The sequence below is a fragment of the Bombina bombina genome, chromosome 2 (genome assembly GCF_027579735.1).
Source record: "Bombina bombina isolate aBomBom1 chromosome 2, aBomBom1.pri, whole genome shotgun sequence".
NCBI lineage: Eukaryota > Metazoa > Chordata > Amphibia > Anura > Bombinatoridae > Bombina > Bombina bombina.
Genome location: NC_069500.1, coordinates 1333493828 through 1333518252, shown reverse-complemented (window position 1 = coordinate 1333518252; position 24425 = coordinate 1333493828). Strand labels below are relative to the sequence as shown.

Genomic DNA, 24425 nt, shown 5'->3' with positions numbered 1-24425 from the left:
TATTATAGCTATTTGTCGCACATTAGCACACTCTATTTCACTTAGAGCTTTATTGCAGGGTCTTAGTCTATAGTTCAGGGTGTGTTAGAAGTTTCTCCAGTCAAACGTTAGCTTTATTCCACTGCTCATGCAAATAGGCTGAAATCATAGAACACGGATATCTCTGGAGATTAGCCACTCACTTAAGTTTATTATTTCTGACCCTGTACTGGTTGGTGCCTTGCGATGAAAATGATAGATGCTAATTTATACTACTTTTCCTTAAGATCAATAGTAGCTTTACAGGAAGATTCATGCAAATAGAATGTCATCATACAACATGGGTATATCTATAGATAAGCTGCTCACTTTAGATTTTTATATCTGACCCTGTTTTGTTTGATGCCTCGTAGTGACAATGTTAGATACCAACTTAAACCAATTATAATTTCCCTAACCTAGATTTATTGCTTCTAACTAATTGGAGTAAGATATTTATATTGTTCTTAGCATTAGGAGTGACAAACTAGGCTATTCTACCCCAGTTTTTGTTTGTAATTGATATTACTACTGTGAATGTTGATGTATAATTCTCGATTGCTTTGACACCCCTGTGTTAGTTGCAGCAATGCGGTCTTTTAACCATGATTCCCATGTGAAGAAGTACAGTTTGTTTACATGCACAGTAACATACTTCTTACTATTACATTCAGCCAGGCTTAGGCTGTTTATTCCTGAAGCCACTCAGATTTTAGCATAAAAGTATCTCATGATCTATATTTTCTCTCAGAATTATCCCTGGTCTGTTTTACATGTGTTATTAACTAACTTCCATGTTCATGCTGAAGCTTTTTATATGTATGTTCAAATGTTGCCACATCAGCCACTAGTACTAGTAAAGCTCACAGCTTGTAGGGTGCCCATATCCCTATTAGTAAGCAGGGTATATTGTTTGATGACGATAAGGCCCATTTATAGATGCTGCTGGGCCGTGCCTACTGGGAAAGCACGGTCCAGCATATAAGTTTTTATCCCTTACTTATAAAGGCGTGTGGGCTTTGACTGCAAGGCGCTAGACATATGTTGTGCTACAAGTTATAAGATAAAATAACTAAATTGGTTCAAAGTATCTGGGTACTAACTGACAGTATGTACGGTGTCATATTATCCGTAGTAATGTCAGTGAGCATACATGTAATTTAGACTCTCCCTAGTATACCCCGGTTCTTTATAAAGTGTTTAATAATTATTGTTGTCTATATGGGTGCACGTGATCTCTCTATTACTTAAGTGTTGTGTTATATTTATATGTGTTATTGACTATAATTTTCTGTGACTATACAACTGTAATCCCTATTTTATCTATGCTCTTATTCACATCTCTGGCACATAATAATTTTCTTGATTGAGCCTCTCTCCTCCCTTTCCCGCCGGTACTTATGCCTGCGGGTCATACCCCTTCTCCCTCTCCAACATCGCCTAGAGGTGGCACTCCCCAAGGAGAGGGGCTCACCTAGAAGTCCCCCAAGCCCCCTAGTCTACAATTAATCTGACGACCCCCCTCCATATGACAATATATTTTATGACTCTAGGCCCACTCTATAGGAATGTAAAGGTTTAGATGAGTGTGATTGTATTTATATTAAGTAATAACACCCTAGTCTCTCCTAAATTTGTCCCTGGCGTAGACACACTAACTGGCCCTTATTACATCTAGAAATGGCATTCTATTCTTTGTATATTGTGTGCTGAAGAGGTCATCCAAGATGGCATATGTCTACAGAGTTAATATATATGTTGTTGTGTAATGAATGCTGTATTACTATATAAAGTTCAGCTACTTGGCTATTGTTCACCCCTATTCTTTGTGAACAAATCAGCGGTATTTATCCGCTGTCGTTATTATATTGTCATAAGTTGCTCCTATTCCTTTTCCTTATATATCTAGAATCTGATGACGGTTTATTACATATTTCATAACCTGTTTACCTACCGTATCTATCAAATAGGAGCAACATATTATGTTTTCCTATATTATGTATAGTTTTAGATAATAAATACACTTTTATATTATGTTTAGTCTATCACTCTATCGGATGTATAAGTTATTCAGGATGCTTGAATTACTGAAAGACTCTTTTTTGTGTTATGACATAGGAAACGAAATAGAAAAGAGGTAAACTCAGAATGTAAAAGTTGTATTTCGTATTTTCAGCCAATGTTTTATTAATAACATATGTGCTATGTATTATAGCAAGACGCTGAATGTATACTGTTTGATGTTTTGTATATTTGATATTACCTCAATAAAAAACTTTGATTATAAAAAAAAAAGAATTGTTATTGTTTTAAAAGATAGATAATCCATTTTTTACACATTCCCCAGTTTTGCATAACCAACACAGTTATATTTATATATTTTTTTACCTCTGTGATTATCTTGTATTTAAGCCTCTGCAAACTGCCCGTTTATTTCAGTTCTTTTGACAGACTTGCAGTTTAGCCAATCAGTGATAGCTCCCAGGTAACTTCACGTGCATGAGCACAGTGTTATCTATATGAAAAACATGAACTAACACCCTCTAGTGGTGAAAAACCTGTTAAAATGCATTCCTAAGAGGCGGCCTTCAAGGTCTAAGAAATTAGCATATGAACCTCCTAGGTTAAGCTTTCAACTAAGAATACTAAGAGAACAAAGCAAAATTGGTGATAAAAGTAAATTGGAAAATTGTTTAATATTACATGCCCTATCTGAATCATGAAAGTTTGTTTTGGACTAGACTGTCCCTTTAAATTAAATAAGTTTGAAATAAAAACAAAACAGTCTGATTATTGTTCTATAGTTACCCTACAATACAAGTTTATCCATGGCTACCTTTCAAAAGTGTGTTAATGTCTCACAGTGTGACTTGACTAGACATTAGAAACCATTCAAAAGAGTGCTACTAAATGGTACATGGTCTAGGAAATAAAACTTACAAGTAAATACTTTGTGACCTTTAGGTATACCTCAGAGGAGAAAGGAGAGGTGATAGAGCTACAACTTCTCACAAGCAGAAACACCTCCTTTAAATTGTAGCTAGCCAGCCCCAGCTTCTGCGGCCCACTAGGAAATCTCCTGGTATCCTGGTAGGCCAATCCGTCCTTAAGCTTCTGAGCAGGAAACCACCAGTGAGCCAATCAGGAGCCGCATTTGTGCATGCTTGTTGATGAACAGAGGTTTCCTATGATCAGTACTTTAGCTATTTCTTTGAACCCTTTGCAGGGGTTATACACCTAGTTAGCTTGGATCAATTATGCAAAAATGTTCACGCTATTAATGAAATAGAGGCTGTAATTATTGCATCAGAATGCCCCTTTAAACTGACCTTAAAATGCATTAATTTATTTATTTATTATTATTATTTTCATATGAACCAACTTGTTTATTTACTATAGAAGAGTTTTTTGGGAAAAAAAATGTTATGTGGTTTAAAGTTTACTATTTGTATTATATTTGTACAAAGTGGATTGCTCCACCACTTAGATTTATTATCTAGCAGTGCAGAATCTGTTGGCACTTTACAAATAAATGATAATACGTTATATGATAGGAGCGAGCTGTGTGAAAACATATGATAATCACGATCCGAATGATAAAACATGTTGGGAATCTTTATCATTCAGCTGCTAGTAATAAAACAAGTTATCTCCAAATGTACCACTGAAATGGATGTATGTTGTTTAAAAAAATAATGAATTCTTCCAAATGGATGTTATTTAAGATTCTTTATTGCTGTTCATTGCGGCACAATTGTAAAAACAAACTAGCAGCCATTTTCAGCCTGTTTATTACATACAGAAATGCTTTAGAATGAAATCCAGATGTGTTTGCTAATTTACAAACACATTTTTGGGAGTGCCATTTTTTTTCTTTAACAGTAAAGGAAAGGGTTAATGCTTTTGATTGTTTCCTTTTTTTAGTGCAAGAAGTGAATGAGGAGAGTCGGGAACTTCTTCGTCAAGCTTTGGAGGAAGCAGAAGAAGAACTTAAAAAGAAATTTGAACTGATTCGCCAGATACGAGCTATTGAATCTGTTCCGTTTATAAGACATAAATTTGTGGATTTAACTGAAGTGAGTGCATTAAACTAAAATCTTATTGTGTTTATATGTTTATAAGTAAAAAGGAGGAAGCAGAACCACCAAATCTTTGTTCAAGCAGGTTTATTCAGCTTGAGATATAGCCAGACTGATAAATTTATACAACGTTTCGGACACAGTCCTTAGTCATGTATATCATGTATAAGGACTGTGTCCGAAACGTTGTATACAATTATTGGTCTGGCTACCTCTCAAGCTGAATAAACCTGCTTGAACAAAGATTTGGCGGTGCTGCTTCCTCCTTTTTACTTCATGATATTGGGGTTATATATATATATATACAGTGGATATAAAAAGTCTACACACCCCTGTTAAAATGTCAGGTTTCTGTGATGTAAAAAAATTAGACAAAGATAAATCATTTCAGAACTTTTTCCACCTTTAATGTGACCTATAAACTACACAACTCAATTGAAAAACAAATCTTTAAGGTGAAGGGAAGTAAGCAAAAAAAACTAAAATAATGTGGTTACATAAATGTGCACACCCTCTCATAACTGGGGATGTAGCTGTGTTCAGAATTAAGCAATCACATTCAAAACCATGTTAAATAAGAGTCATTACACACCTGCCATAATTTAAAGTGCCTCTGATTAACCCTGAATAAAGTTCAGCTGTTCTAGTAGGTCTTTCTTGACATTTTCTTAGTCTCATCCTACACAAAAGTCATGGTCCACAGAGAGCTTCCAAAGCATCAAAGGGATCTCATTGTTAAAAGGTATCAGTCAGGAGAAGGGTACAAAAGAATTTCCAAAGCATTAGTTATACCATGGAACACAGTTAAGACAGTCATCATCAAGTGGAGAACATATGGCACAACAATGACATTACCAAGAACTGGATGTCCCTCCAAAATTGATGAAAAGACGAGAAGACAACTGGTCTGGGAGGCTACCAAGAGCCCTACAGCAACATTAAAGGAGCTGCAAGAATATCTGGCAAGTACTAGCTGTGTAGTACATGTGACAACAATCTCCCGTATTCTTCATGTGTTTGGGCTTTGGGGTAGACGGCAAGACGGAAGCCTTTTCTTACGAAGAAAAACATTCAAGCCCAGTTAAATTTAGCAAAAACACATCTGACGTCTCCCAAAAGCATATGAGAAAAGGTGTTATGGTCTGATGAAACCAAGGTCGAACTTTTTGGCAATAATTCCAAAAGATATATTTGGCGCAAAAACAACACTGCATATCACCAAAAGAACACCATACCCACAGTGAAGCGTGGTGGTGGTAGCATCATAATTTGGGTGTGTTTTTCTTCAGCTGGAACTGGGGCCTTATTCAAGGTAGAGGGAATTATGAACAGTTCCAAATACCAGTCAATATTGGCAAAAAACCTTCAGGCTTCTGCTAGAAAGCTGAACATGAAGAGGAACTTCATCTTTCAGCATGACAACGACCCAAAGCATACATACAAATCAATAAAGGAATGGCTTCACCAGAAGAAGATTAAAGTTTTGGAATGGCCCAGCCAGAGCCCAGACCTGAATCCAATCGAAAATCTGTGGGGTGATCTGAAGAGGGCTGTGCACAGGAGATGCCCTCTCAGTCTGACAGTTTTGGAGTGTTTTTGCAAAGAAGAGTGGGCAAATCTTGCCAAGTCAAAATGTGCCATGCTGATAGACTCATACCCAAAAAGACTGAGTGCTGTAATAAAATCAAAAGGTGCTTCAACAAAGCACACTTATGCAACCATATTATTTTATTTTTTTATTTTTACTTCCCTTCACCTAAAAGGTTAATTTCAGTTTGTTTTCTAATTGAGTTGCATAGTTTATAGGTCACATTATAGGTGGAAAAAGTTCTGAAATGATTTATCTTTGTCTCATTTTTTTACATCACAGAAACCTGCCATTTTAACAGGGGTGTGTAGACTTTTTATATCCACTGTACTCGATGTATGCATATATACTGTGTATGTATGTATATTCAGGGAGTGCAGAATTATTAGGCAAATGAGTATTTTGACCACATCATCCTCTTTATGCATGTTGTCTTACTCCAAGCTGTATAGGCTCGAAAGCCTACTACCAATTAAGCATATTAGGTGATGTGCATCTCTGTAATGAGAAGGGGTGTGGTCTAATGACATCAACACCCTATATCAGGTGTGCATAATTATTAGGCAACTTCCTTTCCTTTGGCAAAATGGGTCAAAAGAAGGACTTGACAGGCTCAGAAAAGTAAAAAATAGTGAGATATCTTGCAGAGGGATGCAGCACTCTTAAAATTGCAAAGCTTCTGAAGCGTGATCATCGAACAATCAAGCGTTTCATTCAAAATAGTCAACAGGGTCGCAGGAAGCGTGTGGAAAAACCAAGGCGCAAAATAACTGCCCATGAACTGAGAAAAGTCAAGCGTGCAGCTGCCAAGATGCCACTTGCCACCAGTTTGACCATATTTCAGAGCTGCAACATCACTGGAGTGCCCAAAAGCACAAGGTGTGCAATACTCAGAGACATGGCCAAGGTAAGAAAGGCTGAAAGACGACCACCACTGAACAAGACACACAAGCTGAAACGTCAAGACTGGGCCAAGAAATATCTCAAGACTGATTTTTCTAAGGTTTTATGGACTGATGAAATGAGAGTGAGTCTTGATGGGCCAGATGGATGGGCCCGTGGCTGGATTGGTAAAGGGCAGAGAGCTCCAGTCCGACTCAGACGCCAGCAAGGTGGAGGTGGAGTACTGGTTTGGGCTGGTATCATCAAAGATGAGCTTGTGGGGCCTTTTCGGGTTGAGGATGGAGTCAAGCTCAACTCCCAGACCTACTGCCAGTTTCTGGAAGACACCTTCTTCAAGCAGTGGTACAGGAAGAAGTCTGCATCCTTCAAGAAAAACATGATTTTCATGCAGGACAATGCTCCATCACACGCGTCCAAGTACTCCACAGCGTGGCTGGCAAGAAAGGGTATAAAAGAAGAAAATCTAATGACATGGCCTCCTTGTTCACCTGATCTGAACCCCATTGAGAACCTGTGGTCCATCATCAAATGTGAGATTTACAAGGAGGGAAAACAGTACACCTCTCTGAACAGTGTCTGGGAGGCTGTGGTTGCTGCTGCACGCAATGTTGATGGTGAACAGATCAAAACACTGACAGAATCCATGGATGGCAGGCTTTTGAGTGTCCTTGCAAAGAAAGGTGGCTATATTGGTCACTGATTTGTTTTTGTTTTGTTTTTGAATGTCAGAAATGTATATTTGTGAATGTTGAGATGTTATATTGGTTTCACTGGTAAAAATAAATAATTGAAATGGGTATATATTTGTTTTTTGTTAAGTTGCCTAATAATTATGCACAGTAATAGTCACCTGCACACACAGATATCCCCCTAAAATAGCTATAACTAAAAACTACTTCCAAAACTATTCAGCTTTGATATTAATGAGTTTTTTGGGTTCATTGAGAACATGGTTGTTGTTCAATAATAAAATTAATCCTCAAAAATACAACTTGCCTAATAATTCTGCACTCCCTGTACAAATATTCTGAAATCCAAGTTATTCTCAAAATCCAAACTTTTTCTAGTCCCAAGCAGTTTGGATAAAGGGTTAAAAATGTGTTGTTATTTTTTTTTTTAAATGTTACAAGGGTTGGGGAAAAAAGAGCTGCAAAGAGTTTTAACATATTTATACATACATAAACATGTCTAAATATGTTTATTTATGTATGTGTGTGTATATATGTTATGGGTAAAGTCAGATATCCGGGTAATTCTAGGATCACCCTGGTAAAACGGACATTACCCAAGCGGCTGTGGGTAAAGCCTGATGTACTGTAATTCCCCCATTTACACTATGTTTTTTGCCTCCACCTGGGAGGTTCAAGGAAGGCGCCCGCCGATCCTCTGACATCCACCCCAAGTGAACCTTGGGGAATGTGGTTTAGAAGGGGGGCTTTGCCACCCTTGAACCCCCCAAGGTGGAGGCAAAAAAGATAGTGAAGATGGGGTATTACAGTGCATAGTATATATGTTTGATGCAGTGACTTGATGCACTCTGAGGGGATTTATGATCTTACATCAGGCTTTACCCACAGCCGCTTGGGTAATGTCTGTTTTACCCGGGTAATCCTAGGATTACCCAATATCTGACTTTACCCATAAAATATATATTTATATATATATATATATTTATATATATATGTGTGTGTGTACATATGGATTTAAATATTTATTTGATTTACTGTATATGTACTGTACATATGTAACATTCCAATGTTCTTCACTTTGTACTTTTTTATTGTAAATACATATATATATATATATATATTTGTAGCAGAGATGTGCACTCTCACTTTAACACAACTGCCAGGGTGCTAGTTAAAAATGATACGCAGGAACAAAAGACTTGCACTCACTGGACTTTTGTATAGTATTTACTTAACAAATGTGACGTTTCGAGGAAGGGGATACATTATCCTCGAAACGTCACATTTGTTAAGTAAATACTATACAAAAGTCCAGTGAGTGCAAGTCTTTTGTTCCTGTATATATATATATATATATATATATATATATTTCTTCTGTTATGTGTGATCAGTCCACGGGTCATCATTACTTCTGGGATATAACTCCTCCCCAACAGGAAATGCAAGAGGATTCACCCAGCAGAGCTGCATATAGCTCCTCCCCTCTACGTCAGTCCCAGTCATTCTCTTGCACCCAACGACTAGATAGGATGTGTGAGAGGACTATGGTGATTATACTTAGTTTTTATGACTTCAATCAAAAGTTTGTTATTTTAAAATAGCACCGGAGCGTGTTATTACTTCTCTGGCAGAGTTTGAGGAAGAATCTGACAGAGATTTTTTACTATGATTTTAACCGGAGTCGTTAAGATCATATTGCTGTTCTCGACCATCTGAGGGAGGTAAAGGCTTCAGATCAGGGGACAGCGGGCAGATGAATCTGCATTGAGGTATGTGGCAGTTTTTATTTTCTGAATGGAATTGATGAGAAAAGCCTGCCATACCGTTAAAATGACATGTATGTATACACTTCAGTATTCTGGGGATGGTATTTCACCGGAACTACTGTGTTAAGGTCACTAATCCTTTTAATAACTATTCTCATGTTAAACGTTTTTGCTGGAATGTAGAATCGTTTACATTGCTGAGGTACTGTGTGAATAAATGTTTGGGCATTATTTTCCACTTGGCAGTTTTTTGCTTTAATTGTGACAGTTTCGTTTCTCTTCACTGCTGTGTGGGAGAGGGAGGGGCCGTTTTTGGCGCTCTTTGCTACGCATCAAAAAATTCCAGTCAGCTACTTTTATATGTCCTGCATGATCCGGTTCATCTCTGACAGATCTCAGGGGTCTTCAAACTTCTTTGAAGGGAGGTAAATTCTCTCAGCAGAGCTGTGAGAATTCTTATAGTGACTGTGTATAAAAAACGTTGTTTTGTTTTTCTTATGTACAAATTTAATTAGTGTTGTTTTTTACTAATGGGAACAAACCTTTGCTAAAAGTTGTGTTGTTTTAAAATTTGATGCAATAACTGTTTTTCAGTTCATTATTTCAACTGTCATTTAATCGTTAGTACCTCTTTGAGGCACAGTACGTTTTTTGCTAAAAAAGATTATAACCAAGTTGTAAGTTTTTTGCTAGTGTGTTAAACATGTCTGACTCAGAGGAAGATATCTGTGTCATTTGTTCCAATGCCAAGGTGGAGCCCAATAGAAATTTATGTACTAACTGTATTGATGCTACTTTAAATAAAAGTCAATCTGTACAATGTGAACAAATTTCACCAAACAGCGAGGGGAGAGTTATGCCGACTAACTCGCCTCACGCGACAGTACCTGCATCTCCCGCCCGGGAGGTGCGTGATATTTTGGCGCCTAGTACATCTGGGCGGCCATTACAGATAACATTACAAGATATGGCTACTGTTATGACTGAAGTTTTGTCTAAATTACCTGAACTAAGAGGCAAGCGTGATCACTCTGGGGTGAGAACAGAGTGCGCTGACAATGCTAGGGCCATGTCTGATACTGCGTCACAGCTCGCAGAGCATGAGGACGGAGAGCTTCATTCTGTGGGTGACGGTTCTGATCCAAACAGATTGGACTCAGATATTTCAAATTTTAAATTTAAATTGGAGAACCTCCGTGTACTACTAGGGGAGGTCTTAGCAGCTCTCAACGATTGTAACACTGTTGCAATACCAGAGAAACTGTGTAGGTTGGATAAATACTTTGCGGTACCGGCGAGTACTGACGTTTTTCCTATACCTAAGAGACTAACTGAAATTGTTACTAAGGAGTGGGATAGACCCGGTGTGCCGTTCTCACCCCCTCCAATATTTAGAAAGATGTTTCCAATAGACGCCACCACTCGGGACTTATGGCAAACGGTCCCCAAGGTGGAGGGAGCAGTTTCTACTTTAGCTAAGCGTACCACTATCCCGGTGGAGGATAGCTGTGCTTTCTCAGATCCAATGGATAAAAAATTAGAGGGTTACCTTAAGAAAATGTTTGTTCAACAAGGTTTTATATTACAACCCCTTGCATGTATCGCGCCGATTACGGCTGCGGCAGCATTTTGGATTGAGTCGCTTGAAGAGAACCTTAGTTCCTCTACGCTAGACGACATTACGGACAGGCTTAGAGTCCTTAAACTAGCTAATTCTTTCATTTCGGAGGCCGTAGTACATTTAACCAAACTTACGGCTAAGAACTCAGGATTCGCCATACAGGCACGCAGGGCACTGTGGCTAAAATCCTGGTCAGCTGATGTTACTTCTAAGTCCAAATTACTTAATATACCTTTCAAGGGGCAGTCCTTATTCGGGCCCGGTTTGAAAGAAATTATCGCTGACATTACGGGAGGTAAGGGCCACGCCCTACCTCAAGACAAGGCCAAAGCTAAGGCTAGACAGTCTAATTTTCGTCCCTTTCGGAATTTCAGAACAGGAGCAGCATCAACCTCCACTGCACCAAAACAGGAAGGAGCTGTTGCTCGTTACAGGCAAGGCTGGAAGCCTAACCAGTCCTGGAACAAAAGCAAGCAGGCCAGGAAACCTGCTGCTGCCCCAAAGACAGCATGAACCGAGAGCCCCCGATCCGGGACCGGATCTAGTAGGGGGCAGACTCTCTCTCTTCGCCCAGGCCTGGGCAAGAGATGTTCAGGATCCCTGGGCACTAGAGATCATATCTCAGGGATACCTTCTAGACTTCAAATTATCTCCCCCAAGAGGGAGATTTCATCTGTCAAGGTTGTCAACAAACCAGATAAAGAAAGAAGCGTTTCTACGCTGCGTACAAGATCTGTTAACAATGGGAGTGATCCATCCGGTTCCGTGGTCGGAACAAGGACAAGGGTTCTACTCAAACCTGTTTGTGGTTCCCAAAAAAGAGGGAACTTTCAGGCCAATCTTAGATTTAAAGACTCTAAACAAATTCCTAAGAGTTCCATCGTTCAAAATGGAAACTATTCGGACAATTTTACCCATGATCCAAGAGGGTCAGTACATGACCACAGTGGATTTAAAGGATGCTTACCTTCACATACCGATCCACAAAGATCATCACCGGTATCTAAGGTTTGCCTTCTTAGACAGGCACTACCAGTTTGTAGCTCTTCCATTCGGATTGGCTACGGCTCCAAGAATCTTCACAAAGGTTCTGGGTGCCCTTCTAGCGGTACTAAGACCGCGAGGGATTTCGGTAGCTCCGTACCTAGACGACATTCTAATATAAGCTTCAAGCTTTCAAACTGCCAAGTCTCATACAGAGTTAGTTCTGGCATTTCTAAGGTCGCATGGATGGAAAGTGAACGAAAAGAAGAGTTCTCTCTTTCCTCTCACAAGAGTTCCATTCTTGGGGACTCTTATAGATTCTGTAGAAATGAAGATTTACCTGACAGAAGACAGGTTAACAAAACTTCAAAATGCATGCCGCGTCCTTCATTCCATTCAACACCCGTCAGTAGCTCAATGCATGGAGGTGATCGGCTTAATGGTAGCGGCAATGGACATAGTACCTTTTGCACGCCTACACCTCAGACCGCTGCAACTATGCATGCTAAGTCAGTGGAATGGGGATTACTCAGATTTGTCCCCTACTCTGAATCTGAATCAAGAGACCAGAAATTCTCTTCTATGGTGGCTTCATCGGCCACACCTGTCCAGGGGAATGCCATTCAGCAGGCCAGACTGGACAATTGTAACAACAGACGCCAGCCTACTAGGTTGGGGCGCTGTCTGGAATTCTCTGAAGGCTCAGGGACTATGGAATCAGGAGGAGAGTCTCCTTCCAATAAACATTCTGGAATTGAGAGCAGTTCTCAATGCCCTTCTGGCTTGGCCCCAGTTAATAACTCGGGGGTTCATCAGGTTTCAGTCGGACAACATCACGACTGTAGCTTACATCAACCATCAGGGAGGGACAAGAAGCTCCCTAGCAATGATGGAAGTATCAAAGATAATTCGCTGGGCAGAGTCTCACTCTTGCCACCTGTCAGCAATCCACATCCCGGGAGTGGAGAACTGGGAGGCGGATTTCTTGAGTCGCCAGACTCTTCATCCGGGGGAGTGGGAACTTCATCCGGAGGTCTTTGCCCAAATACTTCGACGTTGGGGCAAACCAGAGATAGATCTCATGGCGTCTCGCCAGAACGCCAAACTTCCTCGCTACGGGTCCAGATCCAGGGATCCGGGAGCAGTTCTGATAGATGCTTTGACAGCACCTTGGAACTTCAGGATGGCTTATGTGTTTCCACCCTTCCCGCTGCTTCCTCGATTGATTGCCAAAATCAAACAGGAGAGAGCATCAGTAATTCTAATAGCACCTGCTTGGCCACGCAGGACTTGGTATGCAGATCTAGTGGACATGTCATCCTGTCCGCCTTGGTCTCTACCTCTGAGACAGGACCTTCTGATACAGGGTCCATTCAAACATCAAAATCTAACTTCTCTGAAGCTGACTGCTTGGAAATTGAACGCTTGATTTTATCAAAACGTGGTTTTTCTGAGTCGGTTATTGATACCCTGATTCAGGCTAGGAAGCCTGTTACCAGAAGGATTTACCATAAAATATGGCGGAAATACCTATACTGGTGCGAATCCAAAGGTTACTCCTGGAGTAAGGTTAGGATCGCTAGGATATTGTCTTTTCTACAAGAAGGTTTAGAAAAGGGTTTATCAGCTAGTTCATTAAAGGGACAGATTTCAGCTCTGTCCATCTTGTTACACAGACGTCTGTCAGAAAATCCAGACGTCCAGTCCTTTTGTCAGGCTTTAGCTAGGATCAAGCCTGTGTTTAAAGCTGTTGCTCCACCATGGAGTTTAAACTTAGTTCTTAACGTTTTACAGGGTGTTCCGTTTGAACCCCTTCATTCCATTGATATAAAAATGTTATCTTGGAAAGTTCTGTTTTTAATGGCTATTTCCTCGGCTCGAAGAGTCTCTGAGTTATCAGCCTTACATTGTGATTCCCCTTATCTGATTTTTCACTCAGACAAGGTAGTTCTGCGTACTAAACCTGGGTTCTTACCTAAGGTAGTCACTAACAGGAACATCAATCAAGAGATTGTTGTCCCATCCTTGTGTCCAAATCCTTCTTCAAAGAAGGAACGTCTTTTACACAATCTGGATGTAGTTCGTGCCCTCAAGTTCTACTTGCAGGCAACTAAAGATTTTCGCCAAACTTCTTCCTTGTTTGTCGTTTACTCTGGACAGAGGAGAGGTCAAAAAGCTTCTGCTACCTCTCTCTCTTTTTGGCTTCGTAGCATAATACGTTTAGCCTATGAGACTGCTGGACAGCAGCCTCCTGAAAGAATTACAGCTCACTCCACTAGAGCTGTGGCTTCCACTTGGGCCTTTAAGAATGAGGCCTCTGTTGAACAGATTTGCAAGGCTGCAACTTGGTCTTCGCTTCATACTTTTTCCAAATTTTACAAATTTGACACTTTTGCTTCTTCGGAGGCTATTTTTGGGAGAAAGGTTCTTCAGGCAGTGGTTCCTTCTGTATAATGAGCCTGCCTATCCCTCCCGTCATCCGTGTACTTTTGCTTTGGTATTGGTATCCCAGAAGTAATGATGACCCGTGGACTGATCACACATAACAGAAGAAAACATAATTTATGCTTACCTGATAAATTCCTTTCTTCTGTTGTGTGATCAGTCCACGGCCCGCCCTGTTTTAAGGCAGGTAAATATCTTTTAAATTATACTCCAGTCACCACTTCACCCTTGGTTACTCCTTTCTCGTTGTTTCTTGGTCGAATGACTGGGACTGACGTAGAGGGGAGGAGCTATATGCAGCTCTGCTGGGTGAATCCTCTTGCATTTCCTGTTGGGGAGGAGTTATATCCCAGAAGTAATGATGACCCGTGGACTGATCACACAACAGAAGAAAGGAATTTATCAGGTAAGCATAAATTATGTTATAAACCTATACCTGTATATCTATTCCTATATATATAGATGAATTTTACATTAACAGTATCACATATATATATAATAAAAATTACATTATTTTCTATATAAAATATGCTCAATGCACACATTGTTGTTCACAATTTAGGACTAACACGGTTGGGTTAGCGTACATGAAGAATTCCTATATTCAATGCGTGTTATTGAAATATTAAATATAAACTATTAAAAAATATTAATAAAAATTATTTTAAATTATTATACATACAGAAAAATATTTTAAATAATCCAACAATGTACTTTTTATTATTAAGAATGTATTTTTATATATATCTGATACTGTTAATGTAAAATACATATCTATACCTAAATAGCTATAGGAATAGATATCCAGGTATAGGTATATACTGTACATATATATATATAGAAATATGTATTTACAATAAAAAGTACATTAGGAATGTGAAATATTCATAATTCATGCCGGATTAAGTGCTCTTAAATAAACGTCATCGGGTTAGTGCGCTAGTATTGGTGTTATATCGATCCACTCGTAATCTAGCCCATACTGAGGAGATAAATAATATTGTCAGTTTTGATGTCACTGTTGGTTGAGATTAAGATAATTAATTATTAGTTTTTAATCTAACCTTACTTGGCTAGGATATTTTTGTAGAAAGTAACATTAAATCAGAGAACTATTTTAATAACTATCTTTAATCATTCTAAAACAGAGGTGTTTACACAATGGGCCCTATTTATCAAGCTTCTAAAGCAGCTTCGGGGCCCAGCATTTCAGACTCACATAATTGGGATGATTGCCAGCCCCTGCTTGCACACAGCCAATTGTAGCAGCTTGTGCAATGCGAGATCAGGTGGACAGGTTTACGGTAGCGAACCTTGTCTGTCCGGCCATTAATAAATGGGGCCAAATAAGTGATATCTAAAGAATATGTCATGTTTGCTCAGGGCCGCCACTAGAAATTTTGGGGCCCCTGACTCAACCATTGATCAGGGCCCCCCCCCCTCCTTTGACATGTGCAATTTTTGATCAAGTGACTAAAACGTATATGCACTTTATTTTTAATTGTCTATTTAAACTTGAAAATGTTGTAAAGGTAGTAACATACACACACATACAGACACACTCATACACTGAAACACACAAACACACTCACACATAAGGATTCACATATAGACACTCTAGCAGACACGCAAAGAAACACACTCAGACACAGACACCCAAACAGACACTTAGCACTTGTTTACATTGACCTGACAAGTAATGAGGTAAACTACAGTTTTGTAAAAAAAAAGGAGATTTAGAAAACAAAATATGGAGTTCTGATTATCTTTTTGTAAAGGAAGATGCCAACTAAATGATGACAACAGCATGCAGTGGCTGAAAGGAAGGGCCCTGAACTGCCTAAACAATAATTTAAAGGTTAAATGGTGGATTGGTTACTTCTGGAAAGGTCTTGTTAGTCTCAAAGTCTGTAGAAAGATGTGAATAATTAGTAGTAAGGTCAAAATGTCCTAAAAAGCAACAGACAATGGACACACACACACAAACTCAAACTTGCACATACACCCAAGGAAACACCAACAGAGACAGCCTCAGAAAACACACAAAGACATAAACACAGAGACACCCACAGAAAACACACAAAGACATACACACACAGAGAGACAACCACAGAAAAAACACAGAAAGACATACATACACACACTCTCACTGAGACATCCACAGAAAACACACAAAGACATACACACACCCTCACAGAGACACCCACAGAAAACACACACCCTCACAGAGACATCCACAGAAAACACAGACATACATACATACATACACACACACACACACACACACACCCTCACAGAGACATCCACAGAAAACACAGACATACACACCCACCCTCACAGAGGCATCCAGAGAAAATACACAAAGACAAACATACACACCCACCCTCACAGAGAGACCCACAGATAAAAAAATACATACACACTCATAGAGACACAAACCAAAGCACAAAGACATAAACACAGACACCCACAGAAACACTCACAGGAGGAAACATTTATGCACCTTGCATCCCCTAAATCAACAGTGTGTGACATGCATGATAAAAAAATTTTTTAGAAATTAAGAGATCACTTTTTAAAGAATCATATTTGTAAATGTGCAAACAAAAATAATTCTGTGAATTCAAAATTGTACATTAATGAGCTGGGTAGATGGTGAGATGAAGAAAAGTACCTTTAAAAGGTTGACATATGTTTGTTTGTTTGTTTTTTCCCCATTTTCCCCAACCAAGAGCACCACTTCAAATATAGTGTAGAAATTTTCCCAGCTGTCAGCTGTACTTATGGATTTTGAAAATGCTGTACTCTATATGGTCTTGGTGGGACCATAAGCTGTGGTACTCATACCATTAGATCTGGTTAAATGCAGGATTTAGGCTTGTTGGTATGTATTTCAAAATAAAGTCAGCTGTAGTGTAAACTGAACAGTTTTTCAAACACTAAGCAATCTTAGTCTGAGAGTATAACATTTTATGCAGATGTAAAAATCTTAGATAAAATGCCTCCTTGCATCTGGAAAGTCCTTGCATAAAGGGGCAGTAAACTGGAATGTAATATATATATATATATATATATATATTTATAAATCTGCCAAAAGGGCATCTACCATTTGTGTATTGAGGAGGAAACATTTCTGCATGGTTTTAAATATAGAATTTCTACAGCATTGTCAAAATAATCATAAATACACTGCTGCTAAAAAAATGTGTTTTTATGGACCCCTAGCCCCACCAAACAACTACTACCACACTGAAGTTACAATCCAAAATTGCACAAAGAAAAGTAAGTCCTACCTCCTCTGCAAATGAAAGTGATCTACCGTCTGACTCAGGCACACACTGTACAAAGTGCCAAGTCTGTCTCACACTGCGCATAGTGGTTTAGTGCACAAGAAATCCTCTCAAATGCTAATACTTTACTCCTTACAATAAAATTTACATGCTCAATTAGCACTCTGCTGTAGTACCCACTAGTGGCTGCCCAAATTTAAAAAAAAAAAAAAAAAAAAAAAAATTTTTTTTTTTTTTTTTAGTTCTTGCCTCATGGGGCCCCCCTGGCTCATTGGGCCTCTGACAGGAGTCACCCCTGTCACCCCCTGATGGCGGCCCTGTGTTTGCTCATTATGTTTTTATGTCCTTTAGACTGCTGGCCATGGATTCAGTTGTGAGATGTCCCTTGTGGAGCTTCGGGAGCGTTTAGCCATTTTAAAGGAGGCACAGAAAAAAGAAGAAGAGGAGAGACGGGACCAGATTCTCCATGAAAAACAGACACAACAACAGCTTCTTCTAGACAAACTGGAACAGATCTCCCTACACAGAACAGCCCTTGGGAAAGCGGCTATACTGAAGTAAGTAACTTTAAATCTGCAACTGTAGAGAGCTATGTTAAGCTTGTTTTTAGTACACATATTTAGTCAAGTCCGTGCTCAAAAGTCCTAGTTATGGTGCAGTTTTTTTTTTACTGTGATATTGGGCTCTTTAGGTTTGCAGACAAAATACAGAGTGGCCTTCAAGTCAATGTACATTCACGACGGTTTGTTTTCCAGTTTTTGCTCCTACATTATTGAACTCACAGATGGGATTATGCCTTCTTCTTGTTTCGTGTTTTAATTTTACCTAATTCGGTTTGAAATTTAAAAAAATCACACAACACAAATAGTAACAATAATTTTGCTAGTATTTCTTCAGTGCTAACTCTCGGCTAGATTTGGAGTTTTGTCGGTAACGACCCGAAAAACTAACGCCGGCTTTTTTCTGGCCGCACCATAAAAACAACTCTGGTATTGAGAGTCCACATAAAGGCTGCGTTAGGCTCTAAAAAAGGAGCGTAGAGCATTTTTAACGCAGATTCAACTCTCGATACCAGAGTTGCTTACGCAAGCGGCCAGCCTCAAAAACGTGCTCGTGCACGATTCCCCCATAGGAAACAATGGGGCTGTTTGAGCTGAAAAAAAACCTAACACCTGCAAAAAAGCCGCGTTCAGCTCCTAACGCAGCCCCATTGTTTGCTATGCGGAAACACTTCCTACGTCTGCACCTAACACCCTAACATGTACCCCGAGTCTAAACACCCCTAACCTTACACTTATTAACCCCTAATCTGCCGCCCCCGCTATCGCTGACCCCTGCATATTATTATTAACCCCTAATCTGCCGCTCCGTAAACCGCCGCTACTTACATTATCCCTATGTACCCCTAATCTGCTGCCCTAACATCGCCGACCCCTATATTATATTTATTAACCCCTAATCTGCCCCCCACAACGTCGCCTCCACCTGCCTACACTTATTAACCCCTAATCTGCCGACCGGACCTGAGCACTACTATAATAAAGTTATTAACCCCTAATCCGCCTCACTAACCCTATAATAAATAGTATTAACCCCTAATCTGCCCTCCCTAACATCGCCGACACCTAACTTCAATTATTAACCCCTAATCTGCCGACCGGAGCTCACCGCTATTCTAATAAATGTATTAACCCCTAAAGCTAAGTCTAACCCTAACACTAACACCCCCCTAAGTTAAATATAATTTACATCTAACGAAATTAATTAACTCTTATTAAATAAATTATTCCTATTTAAAGCTAAATACTTACCTGTAAAATAAATCCTAATATAGCTACAATATAAATTATAATTACATTGTAGCTATTTTAGGATTAATATTTATTTTACAGACAACTTTGTAATTATTTTAACCAGGTACAATAGCTATTAAATAGTTAAGAACTATTTAATAGCTACCTAGTTAAAATAATTACAAAATTACCTGTAAAATAAATCCTAACCTAAGTTACAATTAAACCTAACACTATACTATCATTAAATTAATTAAATACAATACCTACAATTACCTACAATTAAACCTAACACTACACTATCAATAAATAAATTAAATAAAATTCCTACAAATAACTACAATGAAATAAACTAACTATAGTACAAAAAATAAAAAAGAACTAAGTTACAAAAAATAAAAGTATACATAAGTATAACGTAGGTGGCGGTCGGAACAGCCAATAGAATGCAAGCTCAATCTGATTGGCTGATTGGATCAGCCAATCGGATTGAACTTGATTCTGATTGGCTGATTCCATCAGCCAATCAGAATATTCCTACCTTAATTCCAATTGGCTGATAGAATCCTATCAGCCAATCGGAATTCGAGGGACGCCATCTTGGATGACGTCCCTTAAAGGAACCGTCATTCGGCTAGTAGGCATCGGGAGAAGAGGATGTTCCGCGTCGGAGGTCTGCAAGATGGATCCGGAAGAAAGAAGATTGAAGATGCCGTTGATAGAAGACTTCATCCGGATCATGGACCTCTTCAGCTCCCGCTTGGATGAAGACTTCAGCCGGATCATGGACCTCTTCAGCTCCCGCTTGGATGAAGACTTCAGCCGGATCATGGACCTCTTCAGCCCCCCGCTTGGGCTTGGATCAGGACATCGGAGGAGCTCTTCTGGACGGATCGGTGTGATACCCGGTGAGGTGAAGACAAGGTAGGATGATCTTCAGGGGCTTAGTGTTAGGTTTATTTAAGGGGGGTTTGGGTTAGATTAGGGGTATGTGGGTGGTGGGTTGTAATGTTGGGGGGCTTGGGTATTGTATGTTTTTTTTGGGCAAAAGAGCTGAACTTCTTGGGGCATGCCCCGCAAAGGGCCCTGTTCAGGGCTGGTAAGGTAAAAGAGCTTTGAACTTTAGTAATTTAGAATAGGGTAGGGCATTTTTTTTATTTTGGGGGGCTTTGTTATTTTATTAGGGGGCTTAGAGTAGGTGTAATTAGTTTAAAATTGTTGTAATATTTTTCTTATGTTTGTAAATATTTTTTTATTTTTTTGTAACTTAGTTCTTTTTTATTTTTTGTACTTTAGCTAGTTTATTTAATTGTATTTATTTGTAGGAATTGTATTTAATTAATTTATTGATAGTATAGTGTTAGGTTAATTGTAGGTAATTGTAGGTAGTTTATTTATTTAATTTATTGATAGTGTAGTGTTAGGTTTAATTGTAACTTAGGTTAGGATTTATTTTACAGGTAAATTTGTAATTATTTTAACTATTTTAGCTATTAAATAGTTCTTAACTATTTAATAGCTATTGTACCTGGTTAAAATAATTACAAAGTTACCTGTAAAATAAATATTAATCCTAAAATAGCTATAATATAATTATAATTTATATTGTAGCTATATTAGGATTTATTTTACAGGTAAGTATTTAGCTTTAAATAGGAATAATTTATTTAATAAGAGCTAATTAATTTCGTTAGATTAAAATTATATTTAATTTAGGGGGGTGTTAGTGTTAGGGTTAGACTTAGCTTTAGGGGTTAATACATTTATTAGAATAGCGGTGAGCTCCAGTCGGCAGATTAGGGGTTAATGTTTGAAGTTAGGTGTCTGCGATGTTAGGGAGGGCAGATTAGGGGTTAATACTATTTATTATAGGGTTAGTGAGGCGGATTAGGGGTTAATAACTTTATAATAATAGCGGTGCGGTCCGCTCGGCAGATTAGGGGTTAATAAGTGTAGGCAGGTGGAGGCGACGTTGAGGGGGGCAGATTAGGGGTTAATAAATATAATATAGGGGTCGGCGGTGTTAGGGGCAGCAGATTAGGGGTACATAAATATAACGTAGGTGGCGGCGCTTTGCGGTCGGCAGATTAGGGGTTAATTATTGTAGGTAGCTGGCGGCGAGGTTGTGGGGGGCAGGTTAGGGGTTAATAAATATAATATAGGGGTCGGCGGTGTTAGGAGCAGCAGATTAGGGGTACATAAGTATAACGTAGGTGGCGGTCGGCAGATTAGGGGTTAAAAAAATGTAATCGAGTGGCGGCGATGTGGGGGGACCTCGGTTTAGGGGTACATAGGTAGTTTATGGGTGTTAGTGTACTTTAGAGCACAGTAGTTAAGAGCTTTATAAACCGGCGTTAGCCCAGAAAGCTCTTAACTATTGACTTTTTTCCTGCGGCTGGAGTTTTGTCGTTAGATGTCTAACGCTCACTTCAGACACGACTCTAAATACCGGAGTTAGAAAAATCCCATTGAAAAGATAGGATACGCAATTGATGTAAGGGGATCTGCGGTATGGAAAAGTCGCGGCTGAAAAGTGAGCGTTAGACCCTATTTTGAGTGACTCCAAATACCGGAGGTAGCCTAAAACCAGCGTTAGGAGCCTCTAACGCTGGTTTTCACGGCTAACGCCAAACTCCAAATCTAGGCCTCTGACTTTATACCTTTAAACACCAGCTGTGCTGATAAACTACTGACAAGGTGGCACCCATAGTCATCATCAATTTTAAATAATTAAAGGGAGACCCACATTATTTTATTTCATGATTCAGACAGAGCACGTGATTTTTAAACAACTTTCCAATTTACTTAATTGATCTAATTTGTTTTGTTCTTTTGGTATCCTTTGTTGATAAGGATACCTAGGTAGGCACAGGAACTGCTGATTGGTGGCTGCAAATATATATGCCTTATATTATTGGCTCACCCAATGCATTCAGTTAGCTCCCAGTAGTGTATAGCTGCTAATTCAAAAAAGGATAGCAAGAAAATGAAGCAAATTGGTAAGTTGTTTAAAATTGTATTCTCTATCTGAATCATGGGAAAAAAACATTTTGGGTTTCATGTCCCTTTAAGCTACTATGTTTAAACTTTTCTTTGGCCCCTTGTTTGCCTTTGTGTAGTTTTATGGAACCCTTATAGAACATAGAAAGCCTATTTTATATAGTGTTGTTCACATGTTTATGCATCGCAAGTTTAAAAAAAAGTTAATGAAAAATGATGTTCCAGTGTTATTGCATTTGTAATACGTGCATCTTAATTAAATTAGACCGCCGTGCTTCTAATGTATTGGAATACTTAGAAAAGGAAGCCAAGAATCACTTGCACGGTATTCAAAGTTTTTACTTGACAAACTTAAAGGGACATTATACTCAAAAATTGAATGTCCCTTTAAATATATTAGTGTTGAGATTTATATTTGAGTGTGAGGGGTTCTATAGCAGCTGTTCTGTATGTTTCCAGCACTTTGTGTTATTTTAGCAAGCTCTAGTCTCTGGAGCCCCAACTGTCATTGTAAGTAAGCAGTATGTATTCAGTAAATTGTGTTCAAATGTAAATATTTCATTTATACCCATGAAGAAAATTGTGTTTGATACTAAGGCCCAGATTACGAGTTTTGTGTTAGAGGCTGTGCGGTGCTAAAGAGCAGTTTTTTCTCACCGCTTACTTACCTACAACGCTGGTATTACGAGTTTTCAGAAACCCGTCGTTAAAAGACAAGAAGTGAGCGTTGAGCAAAATTGTGCTCATCACCGCACTCCGATACCAGCGCTGCTTAAGTCAGCGGTGAGCTGGTCGTACGTGCTCGTGCATGATTTCCCCATAGGAATCAACGGGGAGAGCCGGCTGAAAAAAAAGTCTAACACCTGCAAAAAAGCAGCGTAAAACTCCTTAACGCAGCCCCATTGATTTCTATGGGGAAATAAAATGTATGTCTACACCTAACACCCTAACATGAACCCCGAGTCTAAACACCCCTAATCTTACACTTATTAACCCCTAATCTGCCACCCCCGACATCGCTGACACCTGCATTATATTATTAACCCCTAATCTGCCGCTCCGGACACCGCCGCCACCTACATTATACTTATGAACCCCTAATCTGCTGCCCCCAACATCGCTGACACCTACATTATATTTATTAACCCCTAATCTGCCGCCCCCAATGTCGCAGCAACCTACCTACATTTATTAACCCCTAATCTGCCGCCCCCAACGTCGCCACCACTATATTATAGTTATTAACCCCTAAACCTAAGTCTAACCCTAACCCTAACACCCCCTAACTTAAATATAATTACCATAAATCTAATAAATATTCCTATCATTAAATAAATTATTCCTATTTAAAACTAAATACTTACCTGTAAAATAAACCCTAAGCTAGCTACATTATAACTAATAGTTACATTGTAGCTATCTTATGGTTTATTTTTATTTTACAGGCAAGTTTGTATTTATTTTAACTAGGTAGAATAGTTATTAAATAGTTATTAACTATTTAATAACTACCTAGCTAAAATAAATACAAAAGTACCTGTAAAATAAAGCTTAACCTAAGTTACACTAACACCTAACACTACACTATAATTAAATAAATTAACTAAATTAAATACAATTACCTAAATTAAATTACATTAGCTAAAGTACAAAAAAAACTACTAAATTACAGAAAATAATAAACAAATTACAGATCTTTAAATTAATTACACCTAATCTAATAGCCCTATTAAAATAAAAAAGCCCCCCCAAAATAAAAAAAAACCCTAGCCTAAACTACCAATAGCCCTTAAAAGGGCCTTTTGCGGGGCATTCCCCCAAAGTAATCAGCTCTTTTACCTGTAAAAAAAAAATACAAACAACCCTCCAAAAGTAAAACCCACCACCCACACAACCAACCCCCCAAATAAAATACTATCTTAAAAAAACCTAAGCTCCCCATTGCCCTGAAAATGGCATTTGGATGGGCATTGCCCTTAAAAGGGCAGTTAGCTCTATTGCAGCCCAAAGTCCCTAACCTAAAAATAAAACCCACCCAATACACCCTTAGAAAACCTAACACTAACCCCCTGAAGATCGACTTACCGGGAGAAGTCTTCATCCAAGCCAGGCGAAGTTGTCCTCCAGACGGGCAGAAGTCTTCATCCAGACGGCATCTTCATCCATCCGGCGCGGAGTGGGTCCATCTTCAAGACATCTGACGCGGAACATCCTCTTCATCCGACGACTAAAGCTGAATGAAGGTACCT

General features: G+C 38.9%; 1 protein-coding gene across 1 annotated transcript in view; it reads left to right on the top strand.

Annotated features, from left to right (window-relative positions):
• Positions 1-24425, top strand: part of CFAP99 (cilia and flagella associated protein 99) — a 260465-nt gene that overhangs the window by 189347 nt on the left and 46693 nt on the right. The window contains exons 12-13 of the mRNA XM_053700308.1: positions 3943-4094; positions 17735-17940. Of these exons, the coding sequence (XP_053556283.1) occupies positions 3943-4094; positions 17735-17940 (358 nt within the window). The remainder of the gene's footprint in view (positions 1-3942; positions 4095-17734; positions 17941-24425) is intronic.